The sequence below is a fragment of the Heptranchias perlo genome, chromosome 5 (assembly GCF_035084215.1).
Source record: "Heptranchias perlo isolate sHepPer1 chromosome 5, sHepPer1.hap1, whole genome shotgun sequence".
NCBI lineage: Eukaryota > Metazoa > Chordata > Chondrichthyes > Hexanchiformes > Hexanchidae > Heptranchias > Heptranchias perlo.
In genome coordinates, this window is record NC_090329.1 from 24,975,750 (window position 1) to 24,995,959 (window position 20,210).

The following is a 20,210-nucleotide window of genomic DNA, read 5'->3' on the forward strand; positions in this document are numbered from 1 at the left end:
AAGTGTGTAGTGAGCAGCCTTTCACAGTTTATAGTGAGCAACCTTTCATAGTGTGTAGTGATCAGCCTCGCACAGTGTATAGTGAGCAGCCTTTGAGTGTGTAGTGAGCAGCCTTTCACTGTGTGTAGTGAGCAGCCTTTGACAGTGTGTAGTGAGAAACCATTCACTGTGTGTAGTGAGCAGCCTTTGACAGTGTGTAGTGAGCAGCCTTTCACTGTGTGTAGTGGGCAGTCTTTCACTGTGTGCAGTGAGCAGCCTTTGATAGTGTGTAGTGAGAAGCCATTCACTGTGTGTAGTGAGCAGCCTTTGACAGTATGTAGTGAGAAGCCTCGCACAGTTTGTAGTGAGAAGCCTTTGACAGTGTGTAGTGAGAAGCCTTTGAAAGTGTGAAGTGAGCAGCCTTTGACAGTGTGTAGTGAGAAACAGTTCACTGTGTGTAGTGAGCAGCCTTTGACAGTGTGTAGTGAGCAGCCTTTCACTGTGTGTAGCGAGAAGCCTTTGACAGTATGTAGTGAGAAGCCTCGCACAGTTTGTAGTGAGAAGCCTTTCACTGTGTGTAGTGAGAAGCCTTTGACAGTATGTAGTGAGAAGCCTCGCACAGTTTGTAGTGAGAAGCCTTTCACTGTGTGTATGAGCAGCCTCATACAGTGTAGTGAGAAGCCTCGCACAGTGTGTAGTGAGCAGCCTTTGACAGTGTGTAGTGAGCAGCCATTCACCCTGTATAGTGAGAAACCTTTGACAGTGTCCAGTGAAAATCTTTTCACTGTGTGTAGTGAGCAGCCTTTCATTGTGTATAGTGAACAGCCTTTCATAGTGCATAATGAGCAGACTCGGACAGTGTGTAGTGAGCAGCCTTTCATAGTGTGTAATGGGCAGCCTCGAATGTGTAGTGAGCAGCCTTTGACAGTGTGTAGTGAGCAGCCATTCACTCTGTATAGAGAAGCCTTTGACAGTGTGTAGTGAGCAACCTTTCATCGTGTGTAGTGAGCAGCCTTTCACTGTGTTTAGTGAGCAGACTTTCACTGTGTGTTGGGAGCAGCCTTACACTGTGTGTTGGGAGCAGCCATTGACAAGCCTTTGTAATGAGAAGCCTCACACAGTGTGTAGTGAACAGCCTTTCATTGTGTATAGTGAGCAGCCATTGACAGTGTGTAGTGAGAAACAGTTCACGGTGTGTAGTGAGCAGCCTTTCACTGTGTGCAGTGAGCAGTCTTTGATAGTGTGCAGTGAGAAGCCATTGCCAGTGTGTAGTGAGAAGCCTTTCACTGTGTGTAGTGAGCAGCCTTTCACTGTGTGTAGTGAGCAGCTTTTGGCAGTGTGTAGTGAGCAGCCATTCACCCTGTATAGTGAGAAACCTTTGACAGTGTCTAGTGAAAATTTTTTCATTGTGTGTAGTGAGCAGCCTTTCATTGTGTATAGTGAACAGCCTTTCATAGTGCATAATGAGCAGACTTGGACAGTGTGTAGTGAGCAGCCTTTCATAGTGTGTAATGGGCAGCCTCGCAGCGTGTAGTGAGCAACCTTTTATAGTGTGTAGTGAGCAGCCTTTGACAGTGTGTAGTGAGCAGCCTTTGACAGTGTGTAGTGAGCAGCCATTCACTCTGTATAGAGAAGCCTTTGACAGTGTGTAGTGAGCAGCCTTTCACTGTGTTTAGTGAGCAGACTTTCACTGTGTGTTGGGAGCAGCCTTACACTGTGTGTTGGGAGCAGCCTTTGACGTTGTGTAATGAGAAGCCTCACACAGTGTGTAGTGAGCAGCCTCGTACAGTGTGTAGTGAGAAGCCTTTGACAGTGTAGTGAGCAGCCTTTCACTGTGTGTAGTGAGCAGCCTTTCACTGTGTGTAGTGAGAAGCCTCGCACAGTGTGTAATGAGAAGCCTCGCACGGTATGTAGTGAGCAGCCTTTGACAGTGTGTAGTGAACAGGCCTTTCACTGTGTGTAGTGAGTAGCCTTTGACAGTGTGTAGTGAGAAGCCTCGCTCAGTGTGTAGTGAGCAGCCTTTGGCAGTGTGTAGTGAAAAGCCTTTCACAGTATGTTGTGAGAAACCTCGCACAGTGTGTAGTGAGAAGCCTATGACGGTGTGTAGTGAGAAGCCTGTAATAGTGCGTGATGAGAAGCCTCGCACAGTGTGTAGTGCAAAGCCTTTCACAGTGTGTAGTGAGAACCCTGTGACAGTGTGTAGTGAGAAGCCTTCCACTGTGTGTCGTGAGAAGCCTTTGACAGGGTGTAATGAGCAACCTTTCTCTGTGTGTAGTGAGAATCTTTCACTGTGTGTAGTGAGCACCCTTTCACTGTGTGTAGTGAGAAGCCTCGTACAGTGTGTAGTGAGAAGCTTCGCACAGTCTGTAGTGAGCAGCCTTTGACAACGTGTAGTGAGAAACCACATAGTGTGTAGTGAGAGCCTCACACAGTGTGTAGTGAGTAGCCTTTGCCAGTGTGTAGTGAGCAGCCTTTGCCAGTGTGTAGTGAGCAGCCATTCACTCTCTGTAGTGAGAAGCCTTTGACAATGTGTAGTGAAAATCTTTTCACTGTGTAGTGAGCAGCCTTTCATAGTGTGTACTGAGCAGCCTCGCATCGTGTAGTGCGCAACCTTTCATAGTGTGTAGTGAGCAGCCTTTCACTGTGTGTAGTGAGCAGCCTTTCATAGTGTATAGTGAGCAGCCATTCATAGTGCATAGTGAGCAGCCTCAGACAGTGTGTAGTGAGCAGCCTTTCATAGTGTGTAATGGGCAGCCTCAGACAGTGTGTAGTGAGCAGCCTTTCATAGTGTATAATGGGCAGCCTTTGACAGTGTGTAGTGTGCAGCCATTCACTCTGTATAGTGAGAAGCCTTTGACAGTGTGGTGAGAAGCCTTTGACAGCATGTAGTGAGAAGCCTCGCACAGTGTATAGTGAGAAGCCTTTGACAGTATGTAGTGAGAAGCCTTGCACAGTGTGTAGTGAGAAGCCTTTCACTGTGCATGGTGAGCAGCCTTTCACTGTGTGTAGTAAGCAGCCTCGTACAGTGTGTAGGGAGAAGCCTCGCACAGTGTGTAGTGAGCAGCCTTTGACAGTATGTAGTGAGAAGCCTTTCACTGTGCGTGGTGAGCAGCCTTTCACTGTGCGTAGTGAGCAGCCTCGTACAGTGTGTAGTGAGAAGCCTTTGACAGTGTGTAGTGAGCAGCCATTCACCCTGTATAGTGAGAAGCCTTTGAAAGTGTGTAGTGAAAAGCTTTTCACTGTGTGTAGTGAGCAGCCTGTCATACTGTGTTATGGGCAGCCTCGCAGTGTGTAGTGAGCAACCTTTCATAGTGTGTAGTGAGCAGCCTTTGACAGTGTGTAGTGAGCAGATATTCACTCTGTATAGTGAGAAGCCTTTGAAAGTGTGTAGTGAAAAGCTTTTCACTCTATAGTGAGCAGCCTTTCATAGCGCATAGTGAGTAGCCTCGGACAGTGTGTAGTGAGCAGCCCTTCACTGTGTGTAGTGAGAAGCCTTTGACATTGTGTAATGAGAAGCCTCGCCTGGTGTGTAAGGAGAAGCCTTGCACAGTGTGTAGTGAGCAGCCTTTCATTGTGTGTAGTGAGAAGCCTTCCACAGTGTACAGTGAGCAGCCTTTCACTGTGTGTAGTGAGCAGCCTTTGACAGTGTGTAGTGAGAAGCCTTTCACTGTGTATAGTGAGCAGCCTTTCACTGTGTGTAGTGAGAAACTTCTCACAGTGTGTAGTGAGAAGCCTTTGACAGTGTGTAGTGAGAAGCCTTTCACTGTGTGTAGTGAGAAGCCTCGCACAGTGTGTAGTGAGAAACTTCTCACAGTGTGTAGTGAGAAGCCTTTCACAGTATGTAGTGTGAATCCTCGCACAGTGTATAGTGAGAAGCCTCGCACAGTGTGTGGTGCGAAGCCTTTCACGGTATGTAGTGAGAAGCCTTTGACAGTGTGTAGTGAGAAACCTTTGACAGCGTGTACTGAGCAACCTTTCCCTGTATGTAGTGAGAAGCCTTTGACAGGGTGTAGTGAGCAACCTTTCTCTGTGTTTGGGTGAGAAGTCTTTCACTGTGAGTAGCGAGCAGCCTTTCACTGTGTGCAGTGAGCAGCCTCGTACAGTGTGTAGTGAGAAGCCTTTGACAGTGTGTAGTGAGCAGCCATTCACCCTGTATAGTGAGAAACCTTTGACAGTGTGTAGTGAAAAGCTTTTCACTGTGTGTAGTGAGCAGCCTTTCATAGTGTGTTATGGGCAGCCTCGCAGTGTGTAGTGAGCAACCTTTCATAGTGTGTAGTGAGCAGCCTTTGACAGTGTGTAGTGAGCAGATATTCACTCTGTATAGTGAGAAGCCTTTGAAAGTGTGTAGTGAAAAGCTTTTCACTGTGTGTAGTGAGCAGCCTTTCATAGTGTATAGTGAGCAGCCTTTCATAGCGCATAGTGAGTAGCCTCAGACAGTGTGTAGTGAGCAGCCTTTCACTGTGTGTAGTGAGAAGCCTTTGACATTGTGTAGTGAGAAACCTCGCAGTGTGTAAAGAGAAGCCTTGCACAGTGTGTAGTGAGAAGCTTGCACAGTGTGTAGTGAGAAGCCTGCACAGTGTGTAGAGAGCAGCCTTTGACAGTGTGTAGTAAGAAGCCTTTCACTGTGTATAGTGAGCAGCCTTTCATTCTATGTTGTGAGCTGCCTTTGACAGTGTGTAGTGAGAAGCCTTTGACAGTGTGTAGTGAGAAGCCTTTTACAATGTGTAGTGAGAAGCTTTGCACAGTGTGTAGTGAGCAGGCTTTCACTGTGTGTTGTGAGCAGCCTTTGACAGTGTGTAGTGAGAACCCTTGCAGTGTGTGTAGTGAGCAGCCATTGACAGTGTGTAGAGAGAAGCTTGCACAGTGTGTAGTGAGAAGCCTGCAGTGTGTAGAGAGAAGCCTGCACAGTGTGTAGTGAGAAGCCTGCACAGTGTGTAGTGAGAAGCCTGCACAGTGTGTAGTGAGAAGCCTTTCATAGTGTGTAGTGAGAAGCTTTGCACAGTGTGTAGTGAGAAGCATTTCACTTTGTGTAGTGAGAAGCCTCGCAGTGCGTAGTGAGAAGCTTAGCACAGTGTGTAGTGAGGAGCCTTTGACAGTGTGCACTGAGCAGCCTTTGACAGTGTGTCGTGAGAAGCTTTGCACAGTGTGTAGTGAGAAGCCTTTCACTGTGTGTAGTGAGAAGCTTTTCACAGTGTGTAGTGAGAACCCTTTCACAGTGTGTGGTGAGAAGCCTTGCACAGTGTGTGGTGAGAAGCCCTGCACAGTGTGTGGTGAGAAGCCTTGCACACTGTATAGTGAGAAGCCTTGCACAGTGAATAATGAGAAGCCTCGCACAGTGTGTAGTGAGCAGCCTTTCACAGTGTGTAGTGAGCAGCCTGCTGTCCCATGTTCTCCTGCTGCTTTAATTTATTAATAAACTCTTTCTCAGTGGTAGATTACGGAGAGAAGTTCGCACAGTGCTAGGTAGCAAGGTTCCCACTCATGGTAAGAGCAGGCCTTGTTGCCCTTTGTTGTATATGGGGTGGGTAAAATTGCCGCACAAAGTTTGGATCCCAAGACTAAATCCTAAAACATCACTTTGGCAAACATGACACCTGAACATTAGATCCTTTCCACTGTTCGAATCCACAAATCTGCTCTCAGGAGGAATAAACAGCTTTGGAATGCAAACAGGAAAAAGCAGGCATAAGAAAACCCTACTTATTCCAGGTAAATGTCTGTGCAGTGTGTGTAATTAATGCCAGACATGGAGGAGGTGGGTCTCCTCAAAATATCTCCTGCTCAACTGAAACCCGGTTAGGGAAGAGTGACCATAATATGACAGAATTCCTCATTAAGTTTGAAAGTATTGTGGTTCAATCCGAAACTAGGGTCTTAAATCTAAACAAAGGAAACTATGAAGGTATGAGGTGAAAGTTGGCTGTGATTGATTGGGGAACTACATTAAAAGGTATGACGGTAGACAGGCAATGGCTAGCATTTAAAGAATTAATACATAATTTGCAACAAATATATATTCCTTTAAGGCACAAAAACCCAACAGGAAAAGTGACCCAACCGTGGCTAACGAGAAATTAAAGATAGTATTAAATCAAAGAAAGAGGCATGTAAAGTTGCCAGAAAAAGCAGTAAGCCTGAGGATTGGAAGCATTTTAGCATTCGGCAAAGGAGAACCAAGAAATTGATAAAGAAAGGGAAAATAGAATATGAGAGTAAACTAGCAAGTAACATAAAAACGGACTGTAAAAGCTTCTATAAGTATGTAAAAAGGAAAAGGCTGGCGAAGGCAAATGTGGGTCCCTTACAGACAGACGGGAAAATTTATAATGGGGAATAAGGAAATGGCAGAGAAATTAAACAAAGACTTTGTGTCTGTCTTCACGGAAGACGACACAAAAAAACCTCCCAGAAATATTAGACAACCAAGTGTCTGGCGAGAATGAGGAACTGAAGGAAATTAGTATTAGTAAAAAAATAGTATTAGAGAAATTAATGGGACTGAATGTCAATAAATCCCAAGGACCTGATGATCTACATCTCAGGGTTTTGAAAGAGATGGCTATAGAGATAGCGGATGCATTGGTTGTCATCTTCCAAAATTCTATAGATTCTGGAACGGTTCCTGCAGATTGGAGGGTAGCAAATGTAACCCCACTATTTAAGAAAGGAGGGAGAGAGAAAACAGGGAACTACAGACCTGTTAGCCTGACATTTTTAAAAATTTTTTTATTCGTTCATGGGATGTGGGCGTCGCTGGCAAGGCCGGCATTTATTGCCCATCCCTAATTGCCCTCGAGAAGGTGGTGGTGAGCCGCCTTCTTGAACCGCTGCAGTCCGTGTGGTGACGGTTCTCCCACAGTGCTGTTAGGAAGGGAGTTCCAGGATTTTGACCCAGCGACGATGAAGGAACGGCGATATATTTCCAAGTCGGGATGGTGTGTGACTTGGAGGGGAACGTGCAGGTGGTGTTGTTCCCATGCGCCTGCTGCCCTTGTCCTTCTAGGTGGTAGAGGTCGTGGGTTTGGGAGGTGCTGTCGAAGAAGCCTTGGCGAGTTGCTGCAGTGCATCCTGTGGATGGTGCACACTGCAGCCACAGTGCGCCGGTGGTGAAGGGAGTGAATGTTTAGGGTGGTGGATGGGGTGCCAATCAAGCGGGCTGCTTTATCTTGGATGGTGTCGAGCTTCTTGAGTGTTGTTGGAGCTGCACTCATCCAGGCAAGTGGAGAGTATTCCATCACACTCCTGACTTGTGCCTTGTAGATGGTGGATCAGTAGTAGGGAAAATGCTAGAATCTATTATAAAGGATGCGGTAACAGGACACTTCGAAAATAATAATAGGATTTGGCAGAGTCAACATGGATTTATGAAAGGAAAATCATGTTTGACAAACCTATTGGAGTTCTTTGAGGATGTAACTAGTAGAATAGATAAGGGGGAACCAGTGGATGTGGTGTATTTGGATTTTCAGAAGGATTTTGATAAGGTCCCACACAGGAGGTTGGTGAACAAAGTTAGAGCACATGGAATTGGGAGTAATATACTGGCATGGATTGAGAATTGGTTAACAGACAGAAAACAGAGAGTAGGAGTAAAGAGGTCTTTTTCAGGTTGGCAGATTGTGACTAGTGGGTACCGCAGGGATCAGTGCTTGGGCCCCAGCTATTCACAATCTATATCAATGATTTGGATGAGGGGACCAAATGTAATATTTCCAAGTTTGCTGATGACACAAAACTGGGTGGGAATGTGAGTTGTGAGAAGGATGCAAAGAGGCTTCAAGAGGATATAGACAGGATAAGGGAGTGGATAAGAACATGGCGGATGGAATATAATGTGGAAAAATGTGAAGTTATGCACTTTGGTAGGAAAAACAAAAATGCAGAGTATTTTTTAAATGGTGAGAGATTGGGACTTGGGTGTCCTTGTACATGAGTCACTGAAAGCTAACATGCAGGTGCAGCAAGCAATTAGGAAGGCAAATGGTATGTTGGCCTTTATTACAAGAGGATTTGAGTACAGGAGTAAAGACTTCTTACTGCAATTATATAGGGCCTTGGTGAGACCACACCTGCAGTGTTGTGTACAATTTTGGTCTCCTTACCTAAGAAAGGATATACTTGCCATAGAGGGAGTGCAACGAAGGTTCACCAGACTGATTCCTGGGATGGCGGGATTGTCGTATGAGGAGAGATTGAGTAGACTGGGCCTGTATTCTCTAGAGGTTGGAAGAATGAGAGGGGATCTCATTGAAACATACAAAATTATTACAGGGCTCGACAGGGTAGATGCAGGGAGGATGTTTCCCCTGATTGGGGAGTCTAGAACCAGGGGTCACAGTCTCAGAATAAAGGGTAGGTCATTTAGGGCTGAGATAAGGAGAAATTTCTTCACTCAGAGGGTGGTGAATCTTTGGAATTCTCTACCCCAGAGGGCTGTGGAGGCTCAGTCATTGAGTACATTCAAAACAGAGATCGATAGATTTCTAGATATTAAAGGCATCAAGGGATATGGGGATGGTGCAAGAAAATGGCGTTGAGGTAGAAGATCAGCCATGATCTTGTTGAATGGCGGAGCAGGGCTCAAGGGGCCAGATGGCCTACTCCTGCTCCTATTTCTTATGTTCTTGCACTGATTCCACCATCAGCTCACTCTTTAGGGTGCAGTAGTGTGGTGGTTATGTTACTGAGCTAGCAATCCAGTGAACGTGAGTTCAAATTCCACCATGGCAGTTTAAAAAAAAACCTGGAACTAAAATTTGCTATCAGTAAAAGTGACCTTGAAGCTGTAGGATTGTTGTCAAAACCCAACTGGTTCACTAATGCCCTTTAGGGAAGGAAACCTGCCGTCCTTACCTGGTCTGGGCCTATACGTGACTCCAGTCCCACACCAACATGGTTGACTCTTAACTGCGCTCTGATGTGGTCTAGTGAGTCACTCAGTTGTATCAAAGGCTTCCCACCACCTTCTCGAGGGGCGGACAATAAATGCCTGCCTTGCCAACGACGCCCATATCCCCAGAATTAATACATTTTTAAAAAATAAGTGATGTGGAGAGTAAGACCGTATGCCAATTACTGACTAGTAGACTTGTGTCCCTTGGGGAATGCAAACGCACATTTCGAGATTCTGAGCTCTCTTTTTTGGATTACTGACTCCAGAATACGGGTTAGAGATTTTCATCAGGTACAAGCAGCCCATTCCACAGACAGATTGAACCTCTGATGGACTGGACTTATTTGGAAAAGTAGAAAATTCAGAGGAAAGAGGCATAAAGTTAGCACGTTTGGAATGAATGAAGAAATGACTGGTCAGTGTTGGAGCTGCCTGATCTGGACTACTGTCCCTTAAAAAGGCAGATTTTATACCACACTAAAATATTTCTCCTGATTTTGATGCACTAACTATGAAAATGTCAGCAAGACTGCAGGTGTTTTACATTCTGCTCTCATTAATGTTCGGGGACTGCTCCTCATTTTGTGATGTTTTTATTAAATCAGAAGGAAAGTCTATTTATTACCATCTACAAGGCACAAGTCAGGAGTGTGATGGAATACTCTCCACTTGCCGAGATGAGTGCAGCTCCAACAACACTCAAGAAGCTCGACACTATCCAGGACAAAGCAGCCCGCTTGATTGGCACCCCATCCACTACCCTAAACATTCACTCCCTTTCACCACCGGTGCACCGTGGCTGCAGTGTGTACCATCTTCAGGATGCACTGCAGCAACTCGCCAAGGCTTCTTCAACAGCACTTCCAAAACCCGTGACCTCTACCACCTAGAAGGACAAAGGCAGCAGGCACATGGGAACAACACCACCTGCACGTTCCCCTCCAAGTCACACACCATCCTGACTTGGAAATATATCACCGTTCCTTCATCGTCGCTGGGTCAAAATCCTGGAACTCCCTTCCTAACAGCACTGTGGGAGAACCTTCACCACATGGACTGCAGCAGCTCAAGAAGGCGGCTCACCACCACCTTCTCAAGTGCAATTAGGGATGGGCAATAAATGCCGGCCTTGCCAGAGATGCCCACATCCCATAAATGAATAAAAAACTAAAGTCTCAGGGAAATTCTGTAAAACGGTCAGTGCTTTCACTGGGGTGTGGAGACCGTGGAACTGGGTCTCCCTCCCCCTCTGACCCCTCACCCTCAGGGACTGTCCACTGGGTCTCCCTCCCCTTCTGACCCCTCACCCTCAGGGAGTATCCACTGGATCTCCCTCACACAGACCCCTCCCCTCAGGGCGTGTCCACTGGGGTCTCCCTGGGAACCACCAGCGGCGACAGTGGCAATGAGTTTGGCTGTGAGGAAGCTGATGCTCCTAGTCGGTAGGCTGCACTTCTGGAACAGAACAGGACAGAAGGTACTGACTCCAGACCCTCTGCCAGCTGACAGTGGGCGGGCAGGGGGGCAGTGCGAGCAACACAGGCACCACCCACTACTGTCCTAAAACGGCAGACGGTGGGGGGGAGGGGTCTGTGTACATCATAGAACCCTGACTGTATTGTAAACAGGCTGACCTCTGACTCAGGGGAACTCCGGCCCCCCAGTGGGGAAGGGGGGGGTCGATTGCGATGGTGGGACCGGGGCAGGAAGTCGTTCCCTGCCATTTGTTTCCGCCGGCCAGCCAGGAGGAAGGGGGTCTCAGTCTACAAGGATCGGAGCCTCTCTCCACGGGCAGGAGCGTGACATAAAACTGGTCTCCTCCATTCCCAAGGCACGCCTGTCCAACCAGGGTCTCTATCCAAAGTGCAGCCTCACTGAACTTGTCCCAATATTGTCCCGTCGAGCAGCAGGCTCTGATAAATATCTCCACTAATACTTTAAATACTTGAAAGGGAAAAAATATGGGGAAAGAACAACTTCTGTGCCGTATGATTCCATGATTCCTTTGACATTGTTATCCAGTCCGCCAACTCTTGTGAAGAGTTTATCGATACTGCACCACAGCCCGGAACTTACTTGACTGGTAACTGTATCGCACCCTGATCACAGTGCATCTGAACGAGGGGTATACCTGGTGAAGCTTTAGGGACATTCGAATTCCAGGGGCAACGACCTTGTGAAGCAAGTCTATGTCTTTGAAGATCCATTCCTGTTTTGCGGTGATCCTGAAATCTCCTTTAAACAACGCGTGGAGCCCGTACAGAAATGACTCCAAGCTGCAAAGCATGAAACAAACAAATAATTGAGTGTCAGATGGGATCGCTCTCATTAATCCAGAGGTGACAATGTGCCCATCTCCTCGACAGTCTACTCCCAATAATTCAGTGCTGGACAGGATCACTCTCATTAATCCAGAGGTGACAATGTGCCCATCTCCTCGACAGTCTACTCCCAATAATTCAGTGCTGGACAGGATCACTCTCATTAATCCAGAAGTGACAATGTGCCCATCTCCTCGACAGTCTACTCCCAATAATTCAGTCGCTTTTTTTGGATTATTATCAGATAATTTGAATCAAGCAATGTAAATCACGTGGCAATTGGTACTAATTATCAGATAATTTGAATTAAACAACTTCAAATTAAGTGGAATAGACTGTACTTCACTATTCACTGCTTAAAATTAGAGCCAGGCCATTTAGGAGGGAAATCAAGAAGCATTTTTTCACACAAAGGATAATGGAAGTCTGGAATTCTCGCCTCAAAAGTCTGTGGATGCTGGGGGTCAATTGGAGCTTTCAAGACAGAGATCGATAGATCTTTGTTGGGTAAGAGGATCAAGGGATATGGGACAGACGCAGGTGAATGGAGTTGAGGTACAGATCAGTCAGGATTTAAATGAATGGCTGAACAGGCTCGAGGGGCTGAATGGCCTGCTCCTGTTCCAACTTTTAACCTCATGTCGTCACTTTCAATGCAGAAAATAGCTTTTTTGGTGAATAAAATAATCCAGATGAAATCTGTTTAGTTGTGTTCTAAGGGAGCCGTTTAACGTACAGATATTTATATGTCTAAGTCATCATGGAGACTGAGCCCCAGCCAGTTGTGTAGTTTCCTGGCATTCCCACAGTTCCAAAACAGCTCTTAATTTGGGTTTGAAGTCCAGAGCCTCGATGCTTCCTCTCGGGACTCACCCACCTCAGAGAAACTCTCCACTCTCTGTAAGAAAACTTACACTAATCAAAGAGTCAATTTATTTTCTTTGATGTACTGGGGGATACTTTGAATGACAAATACTTCCCTAGACTTTCCTTCTTTTACAAATTAATTAGTTGCCGATACAAGTATCATTTACAATCATTCTTGTTCCATCGAGTATCTGATCACCACAGTTAGCTTTATTCAGTTAATCCCATTCTTAACCTGATATTTGTCCAGCCTTCCTGTTGAGATAATTTGCCTAGACTTAACCGTGTTTTGCTGGGAGTCTTTCCCTTTTGTTTGAGGCCTGTTAATTTTATACTTGTGTTATCTGGCTCTGTGATCGCAGTCCAGGAAATAACCAATAATGATTTACGTTATCAATGCCTCAGCATTTGAAAGACCTGGATTATATTTGCTCTTAATCTTCTTTTCTCTAAAAAAAACAATTTCAGTCTCTCTACAAAGCTTACAGCCGCAGGCCCCTGGAAAGCCTCCACTCCGAATCCATTCCAGAATATTCCATGTGAATATAACCCATGGGTTAAAATAACTTGTTTCAACTTGGAATCAAATACTCTCTGGAGCATCCTAGTGTTGATAACAGCTTGATTAAATAGGTCGAAAGCCACGACTCAATTCATTTCCATCTTTGCCCGCTCTCTGTACAGTATATGCTTCACGATTGACGGGCCGTACATTTATATCTGCTTTAAAGCCCATCCAGCACTCCTTAACCCATCCATTTAATTGTTCCGGATCTCTCTGAGTGCTATTTATCTCTGTTACACTAATAACCTGATAATTTGTATTATCACAAGGACATCCCCTACCACAAGACCTCAGATGGAGACTGTGTACAATATTGGGCTCCACACTATAGGAAGAATATTGAGGCAACAGAGAGAATACAGCACAGATTCACTGAGATGCTGCCTGGTGTGAGAGAATATAAATACATTCAGACTTGAAAAATTGGGGCTGTTTTTGTTAAAACAGAGGAGATTTTGGGATGATCTGATAGAGGTGTTTAAAATGATGAAGGGATGGGACAGGATAGATACAAGCAGACTGTTTCCAGTAGGTGAGGGACCTGGAATGAAGGGCCATCGATACAAGATTAAATGTAAGAGATTTAGAACAGAGGGCAGGAGATACTTCTTCACACAGAGAGTTACGAGGCTGTGGGATTCACTTCCAGGGTTAGTGGTTGAGGCAGAAACCGTGAAAACATCCAGGATTAGATTGGATAGATAGGTGGATTTCCATCCAAATAGTGCACACCATCAGGCACTATGATGCACCATCAGACACCATCAAATACCATCAGACACCATCAAGCACGATTATGCACCTTCAGACACCATCAAACACCATCAATTCCATCAGGCACCATCAGACATCATCAGGCACCATCAAATACAATCAGACACCATCAGGCACCATCAAATACCATCAGACACCATCAGGCACCATCAATACCATCAAATACCATCAGGCACCATCAAATACCATCAGACACCATCAAATACCATCAGACACCATCAGGCTTTGTCAGATACCATCAGACACCAACAGGCACTATCTGAAGTCCCAGTGTGAATGGACGGCAATTCTGGGGGGAGTTCCCCGTCGGAGGTCGGACAATTTTAACCACCGGGCCTCATTTGGATATCGCCGGTCAGCTGCTCGCCCACTTTGGGCGGATAGTGGCAGCTGGTCGGCAGAGGGCGGGTGGGGGGTGCTGGATAATCGAGGGACCTCACCGGCAGCAAGGGAAGGCTGGGGGTGGGGGGTTATGTGACAGCTTTACCTGGGGGGCTGGGGGGGGGCCCTCCATTCGTGAATGAGTTAAAATACCATCGGGGGTGGGGGGCGGGTCCCAGGTACATCACGTGATCCCTATTTGCATTTATGAATGAGTTCGATGTTAAAATGGGAGAATGGTGCAGGAAGTGGCTCCATTTTACCTCCACTGAGTGAGGGTTAAAATCGGACCTGTAACAAAGTTCAGATTTGGAATGTGCACTGTTTGGATTGGCTGAAACTTTGGCTGGTTACCTGATGGACATGTTGTGTGTTGCTGTTCCTAAAGCTCTTCGGCCAAAGATACAGAGACCGTAACAAAGGGTGACGAGCGGAGACTCTCCATCACTGCTCACAGGCTGTAACACAACACAGAACGAGGCAGCATTACAGGCATCTCACAACCTGTACACTTGACAGGACAACTTGGACATAGAATCATACAGCACAGAAAAAGTGCCTGTGCCGGCTCTTTGAAAGAGCTATCCAATTAGTCCTACTCCCCTGCTCTTTCTCCTCGGCCTGCAATTTTTTTCTTTCAAGTATTTATCCAATTCCATTTTGAAAGTTACTATTGAATCTGCTTCCTCCACCTTTGCAGGCAGTGCATTCCAGATCATAACAACTCGCTGTGTAAAACAAATTCTCCTCATCTCCCCTCTGGCTTTTTTGCTACTTTTTAACTGGCTTTGAGATATTAATAGCAAAGAAGTAAGTAAAAATAAAATTCATACAAGAGGAACAGAGCATACTTCGTTCTATGCCAAGACTAAAACAAGATTTACTAGGATGATACCAGAACTGAGAGGTTATACCTATCAGGAAAGGCTGAACAGGCTGGGGCTTTTTTCTCTAGAATTGAGAAGACTGAGGTGTGACCTGATAGAGGTCTTTAAAATAATGAAGGGGTTCGATAGGGTAGACATAGAGAAGATGTTTCCACTTGTGGGGGAGACCAGATCTGGGGGCCACAAATATTATATCGTCACTAATAAATCCAATAGGTAATTCAGGAGAAACTTCTTTGCCCAAAGAGTGGTGAGAATTTGGAATTCGTTACCACAGGGAGTGGTTGAGGCAAATAACATAGATGCATTTAAGGGGAAGCTAGATAAACACATGAGGGAGAAAGGAATCGAAGGATAGGCTGATAGGGTTAGATGAAGCAAGGAGGGAGGAGGCTCGTGTGGAGCATAAATACCGGCATAGACCTGTTGGACCGAATGGCCTGTTTCTGTGCTGTAAATACTATGTAATTCTGTGTAATATAATAGGAAAACAATGGGAAATTAACAAGATAACTAGGAATGTGGGAGAGTGAAATGAAAAATGTCACGACAATTAATTGTGTACCTTTTTCCTTTTACTGGTGCAATGCTGGATCCACTCCAAATACACGTTACAGAAACTGGCTCTCGAGACTCCCTTCAGACAATGGTCGTAGTCTTCATCAATGTTAACGTTAAAAACAGCTGGATCCCTGTCGATGTAATTCCACGCTGTGCACGGACACAGAGCTTCCTGTATGGATTCATTGCTTAACCAGTCCTCGAGTTTCGGAGAACGAATCAAGTAGTATATTATACTCTGTCAAGAGAAATTCATCAATACACAGTCTCATCTCACTTTCATAATAAACATGCTCATTCATACAAGCTAATCATAGAAAGACATTAAGGAGTGACTTGAATGCTATTTTTTAACCTTGTTTAACACGGGAATATGAAACAGCATCTCTTAAAATATTAATTTCAAGAAACAAACTTCATAGTACCATAGAATGATACAGCACAGAAGGAAGCCATTCGGCCCATTGTGCCTGTGCCAGCTCTTTGAAAGAGCTATCCAATTAGTCCCACTCCCCCTGCCCTTTCCACATAACCCTGAGAATTTTTCCTTTTCAAGTATTTATCCAATTCCCTTTTGAAAGTTATTATTGAATCTGCTTCCATCACTCTTTCAGGCAGTGTGTTCCAGATCATAATAATTCGCTGATAAAACAAATTCTCCTCATCTCCCCCCCTGGATTTTTTGCCAATTACCTTAAATCTGTGTCCTCTGTGTCCTCTTCTGCCAGTGGAAACTGTTTCTCCCCATCTATATCAAAACCCCTCATGATTTTGAACACCTCTATTAAATCTCCCCTTAGCCTTCTCTGTTCTAAGCAGAACAACCCCAGCTTCTCCAGTCTCTCCACATAACTGAAGTTCCACATCCCTGGAACCATTCTAGTAAATCTCCTCTGCAACCTCTTTAAGGCCTTCACATCCTTCCAAAAGTGTGGTGCCCAGAATTGGGCACAATATTCCAGCAGAGGTCTAATCAGTGCTTTATGAAGGTGTATTAAAGTTGCCTCCGCAATAACAACAATTGCATTTATAGAGCAAGTTTAACATAGAAAGTCGTCCCAAGACGCTTCGCAGACACGTAAAGGAAATGGACTCCCGATTCAAAGAAGGAGATGTTAGGAGGGGTAACCAAAAGCTTGGTCATGGAGGTGGGTTTTAAGGGAGGAGGGAGATGGAGAGGCCGAGGAGTTTAGGGAGGGAATTTCAGAGCCTAAGCAAAAACAAGTGTGTGTGAAAGTTGTTCATTTCTTATTCTGACACGTCCCATTGCTGCTCAGGGCAGAAACAACTTTAACACAAAGCAACCAAGTGTTCAGATGGGTCCAGTGCTCATCAGCTCAAAATTCAATTGGCTTCAAACCATTCCTGTGATTTATCGGCATCCCCTCTGGTTTAATTGGCCCTGCCTTTCTCTAACTGCCCTTGTCCTGGGTTTACTGCCACCAGTCACTTGTTGGTTACTCTCCTACATCTCTTTGTTGCCACCATGTCCCATTCTGATTGCTCTCCTCCCTGTAGTCTCTCCTTTAGTCACACTCTTCAGTTACAGTTCCTCATTACCAAGATCACGTTAGTCACTCCCACAATAATGGTGTCAGCCATGATTCAGTGGGTATCACTCTCGCCTGAGTCAGAAGGTCGTGGGTTCAAGACCCACTCCAGAGACTTGAGCACATAATCCAGGCTGACACCCCCAGTGCAATACTGAGGAAGTGCTGCACTGTTGGAGGTGCTGTCTTTCGGATGAGACGTTAAACCGAGGCCCCATCTGCCCTCTCAGGTGGATGTAAAAGATCCCACGGCACTATTTTGAAGAAGAATAGGGGAGTTCTCCCCTCGCCAATATTTATCGCTCAACCAACACCCAAAACAGATTATCTGCTCATTTATCGCATTGCTGTTCGTGGGAGCTTGCTGTGTACAAATTGGCTGCTGCGTTTCCTACATTACAATAGTGGCTACACTTCAAAAAGTACTTCGCTGGCTGTAAAGCGGTTTGGGATGTCCTGTGTGTAATAAATTGGATAGCCAGGTGGTGAAGGATAGAATACTAGAGCCTGGTCTTCAGTTGCTTCCAAGCCTTTATTCACAGAGCTCCACATTACCCCCTCCACACCCGAGATCAGCGCTCTTACAAATGGATGCAAGAGAGTTCCCAGTTGATACCCACCACCTGACTACAATTAACATTAATTGATATAAATCACATCGATACAATTAACACTGAGGTTGTGAAAGGTGCTACAAAAATGCAAGTTCTTTCCTTTTCACTCAGAGCACAGAAAGGTCTGGCGAATTTATGCCAGCAGGTAAACTCAGAGCAGTTCAGCAGCTGTTGGCACCTCATTAAAGAATGATTACCTGTCATTAAGTCCTGCGGTGATTGTATTGCTGCGTTCGGCTGCTACCACAGGCTTCACCTGATCTATTCCCCAAATCTAATGCATTGCAAGAGAAAGCAACGGGCATGTTTAAAAGGGTGACCTTCCCCTTCATTCTTTGTAATTAGGTTCGATAATGATTCTGGCACACAAGCCCAGACTATTGAACTTAGTGAAATCAAACCCTTGTAACACTTTCTCTCTCTCTCTCTCTCTCTCGTGAGGAGTTTAAGTGGATCATTTTTTAAGCTTTGTCAATTTCACATCCAATCCCTGGCGGGCTGTACAAAGTTTCAATTAAACTTTAACCAGCATCAAAAGGGGAGCCCTGAAATAATATCACCATCATTGGCACCTCAGAGTTACATGAGGGTAAAACCTTTTTGCCACATCCTCGGCACAAAGTCAGTTCCCGCGATGCTCTGTGTTAGGATTCCCTTTCCTTACCTCCAACTTATTGAACATTGATAACCAGTTGGAGCAAAAGGGCAATTTATAGCTCCCTGTTTTACAAGGTATAAAATCCTGATTTTAAATATTTCTTAAGGCTGTTTAGTCATGCGGTGTGAGTAACGGCACTGGGGCAATGAAACAGAGACGGAGGATGAAGATTCCCACATATAGCAAGCAAACCACATTGACACCAACTGTAAGTGTTGGGGACTGTATTAGGAAAAGGAGCTGGATTGCACTGGTCACCAACAGCACAGTGAGAAGCCTACAGGTGGGGTCTCCAACTCTGGTTGGACGTATTCCTGGAAGTTTCATCACATGACCTCCCGCCTTCCACCACCCCGCCCCCACACTCCTGCCATTGGTCACCTGACACGCCTATCCTCGCGACGTCCCACCTTCCCATGGCCAATCGGAAAGCGAATAGACTCATTACCCGATTGGATGATTCTTGACTGTCAGTCAAACAGCCTTTTCCCATCTCTGATATTTTTATAACTAATAAACAAAAGTGTTCAATGAGAATTAAAAAAAAACAATTTTTAAGAACATAAGAAATAGGAACAGGTGTAGGCCATACGGCCCCTCGAGTCTGCTCCACCATTCAGTAAGAGCATGACTGATCTTCGACCTCAACTCCACTTTCCCGGCCAATCCCCATATCCCTTGATTCCCTTACAGTCCAAAAATCTATCGATCTCAGCCTTGAATATATTCAATGACTGAGCATCCATAGCCCTCTGAGGGAAGAGAATTCCAAAGATTCACAACCCTCTGAGTGAAGAAATTCCTCCTCATCTCTTTCCTAAATGGCCAACCCCTTATCCTGAGGTTATGCCCCCGAGTTCTAGACTCGCCAGGCAGGAGAAATAGCCTCTCAGCATCTACCCTGTCAAGCCCCCTCAGAATCTTACATGTTTCAATGAGATCACCTCTCATTCTTCTAAACTCCAGAGTATAGGCCCATTCTACTCACCCTCTGCTCCTAGGACAACCTTCTCATCCCTGGAATCAATCTAGTGAACCTTCATTGCACCGTCTCTAAGACAAGTCTATCCTTTCTTAGGTAAGGAGACCAAAACTGTACACAGTATTCCCCTTTAATGCCCCTATGATTTTTCTCCTGGGCTTTTTGCTTGCAGCAGTGTCCTGGAGGTTAATCTTCAATTCCTGGAGACTCCAGGGCAATCCTGGAGGATTGGGAACCCCTGCTTACAGTCAGTGTAGGCCTGACTGGCACAGGCAGACCTGGTGAGCTTTACCAATATTTAGCCAGGCCCCCTGAAGAGGTTTCCCCTCAGTCGAAATCACCCAAACTCTTCTCCACCCCGCTTTCCTCTTCTCCCAGTTTATCGTTCACACATATCAGCTAAAGCTGGGCTGATATCTGACTCATGTTGCTTTATCTCTGCTGCAAGTTGTGACAGGCTGTAGGAGGAAGAGATCTAAAATAAAAAACGTAGGAGGTGGAGGCAAAAAACCTAGTTGTGAAACAAAATAACATATTAGAAACTTACTGGCATACTACTACCTTTACATAATAGGTGATGAGCATCTTTCTCAGGTCAAACATCTGCAGCATGCAGGCTGCGTTATTATCACTGATGCTATATCCTTCCAGCACGTATTTTGACGAAGTAACTTCCCAGGCCAGCCAGTGCTGGATAAAAGTCGCGTTGAATGACAACATGTGGGGCAAATGCCCCGGCTCACAGCAACAGCAGGCCTCGTCATCCTCCACCCCCTCTGTTATAGCTTCAACTTCCCTCTGCTGGCAGTATGTACCTGAAAGGAAAAGTAAAAACAGCGAAGTCACCTCCAAAATGATCAGTTACCAGATATAATACAATATGTACCTTACAGTACGTACCATACAATATAATCCCGTACAGTATACCCCGTTCAATATGTAATGTACAATATATCCCATACAATATGTACCATAGAATACATCCCATACAATATATCCTGTACAGTATGTACCATACAATAGATCCCATACAATATGTACCGTAGAATATGTCCTGTACAATATATTCCATACAGTATGTACCATATGATATATACTCTACAAAATATCCCATACAGTATGTACCATACAATATATCCCATACAGCATGTACCATATAATATATCCTGTACAACATG

At 45.3% G+C, this 20,210-nt stretch overlaps 1 protein-coding gene across 1 annotated transcript in view; it reads right to left on the reverse strand.

Moving 5' to 3' along the window:
- The window catches only part of LOC137321658 (pecanex-like protein 1), a 245,233-nt gene that overhangs the window by 27,264 nt on the left and 197,759 nt on the right, over positions 1-20,210 (reverse strand). Inside the window, exons 26-29 of the mRNA XM_067984156.1 lie at positions 19,594-19,847; positions 15,233-15,466; positions 14,135-14,238; positions 11,004-11,148 (exon numbers count right to left, since the gene is read on the reverse strand). Coding sequence (XP_067840257.1) covers positions 11,004-11,148; positions 14,135-14,238; positions 15,233-15,466; positions 19,594-19,847 — 737 coding nt within the window. The remainder of the gene's footprint in view (positions 1-11,003; positions 11,149-14,134; positions 14,239-15,232; positions 15,467-19,593; positions 19,848-20,210) is intronic.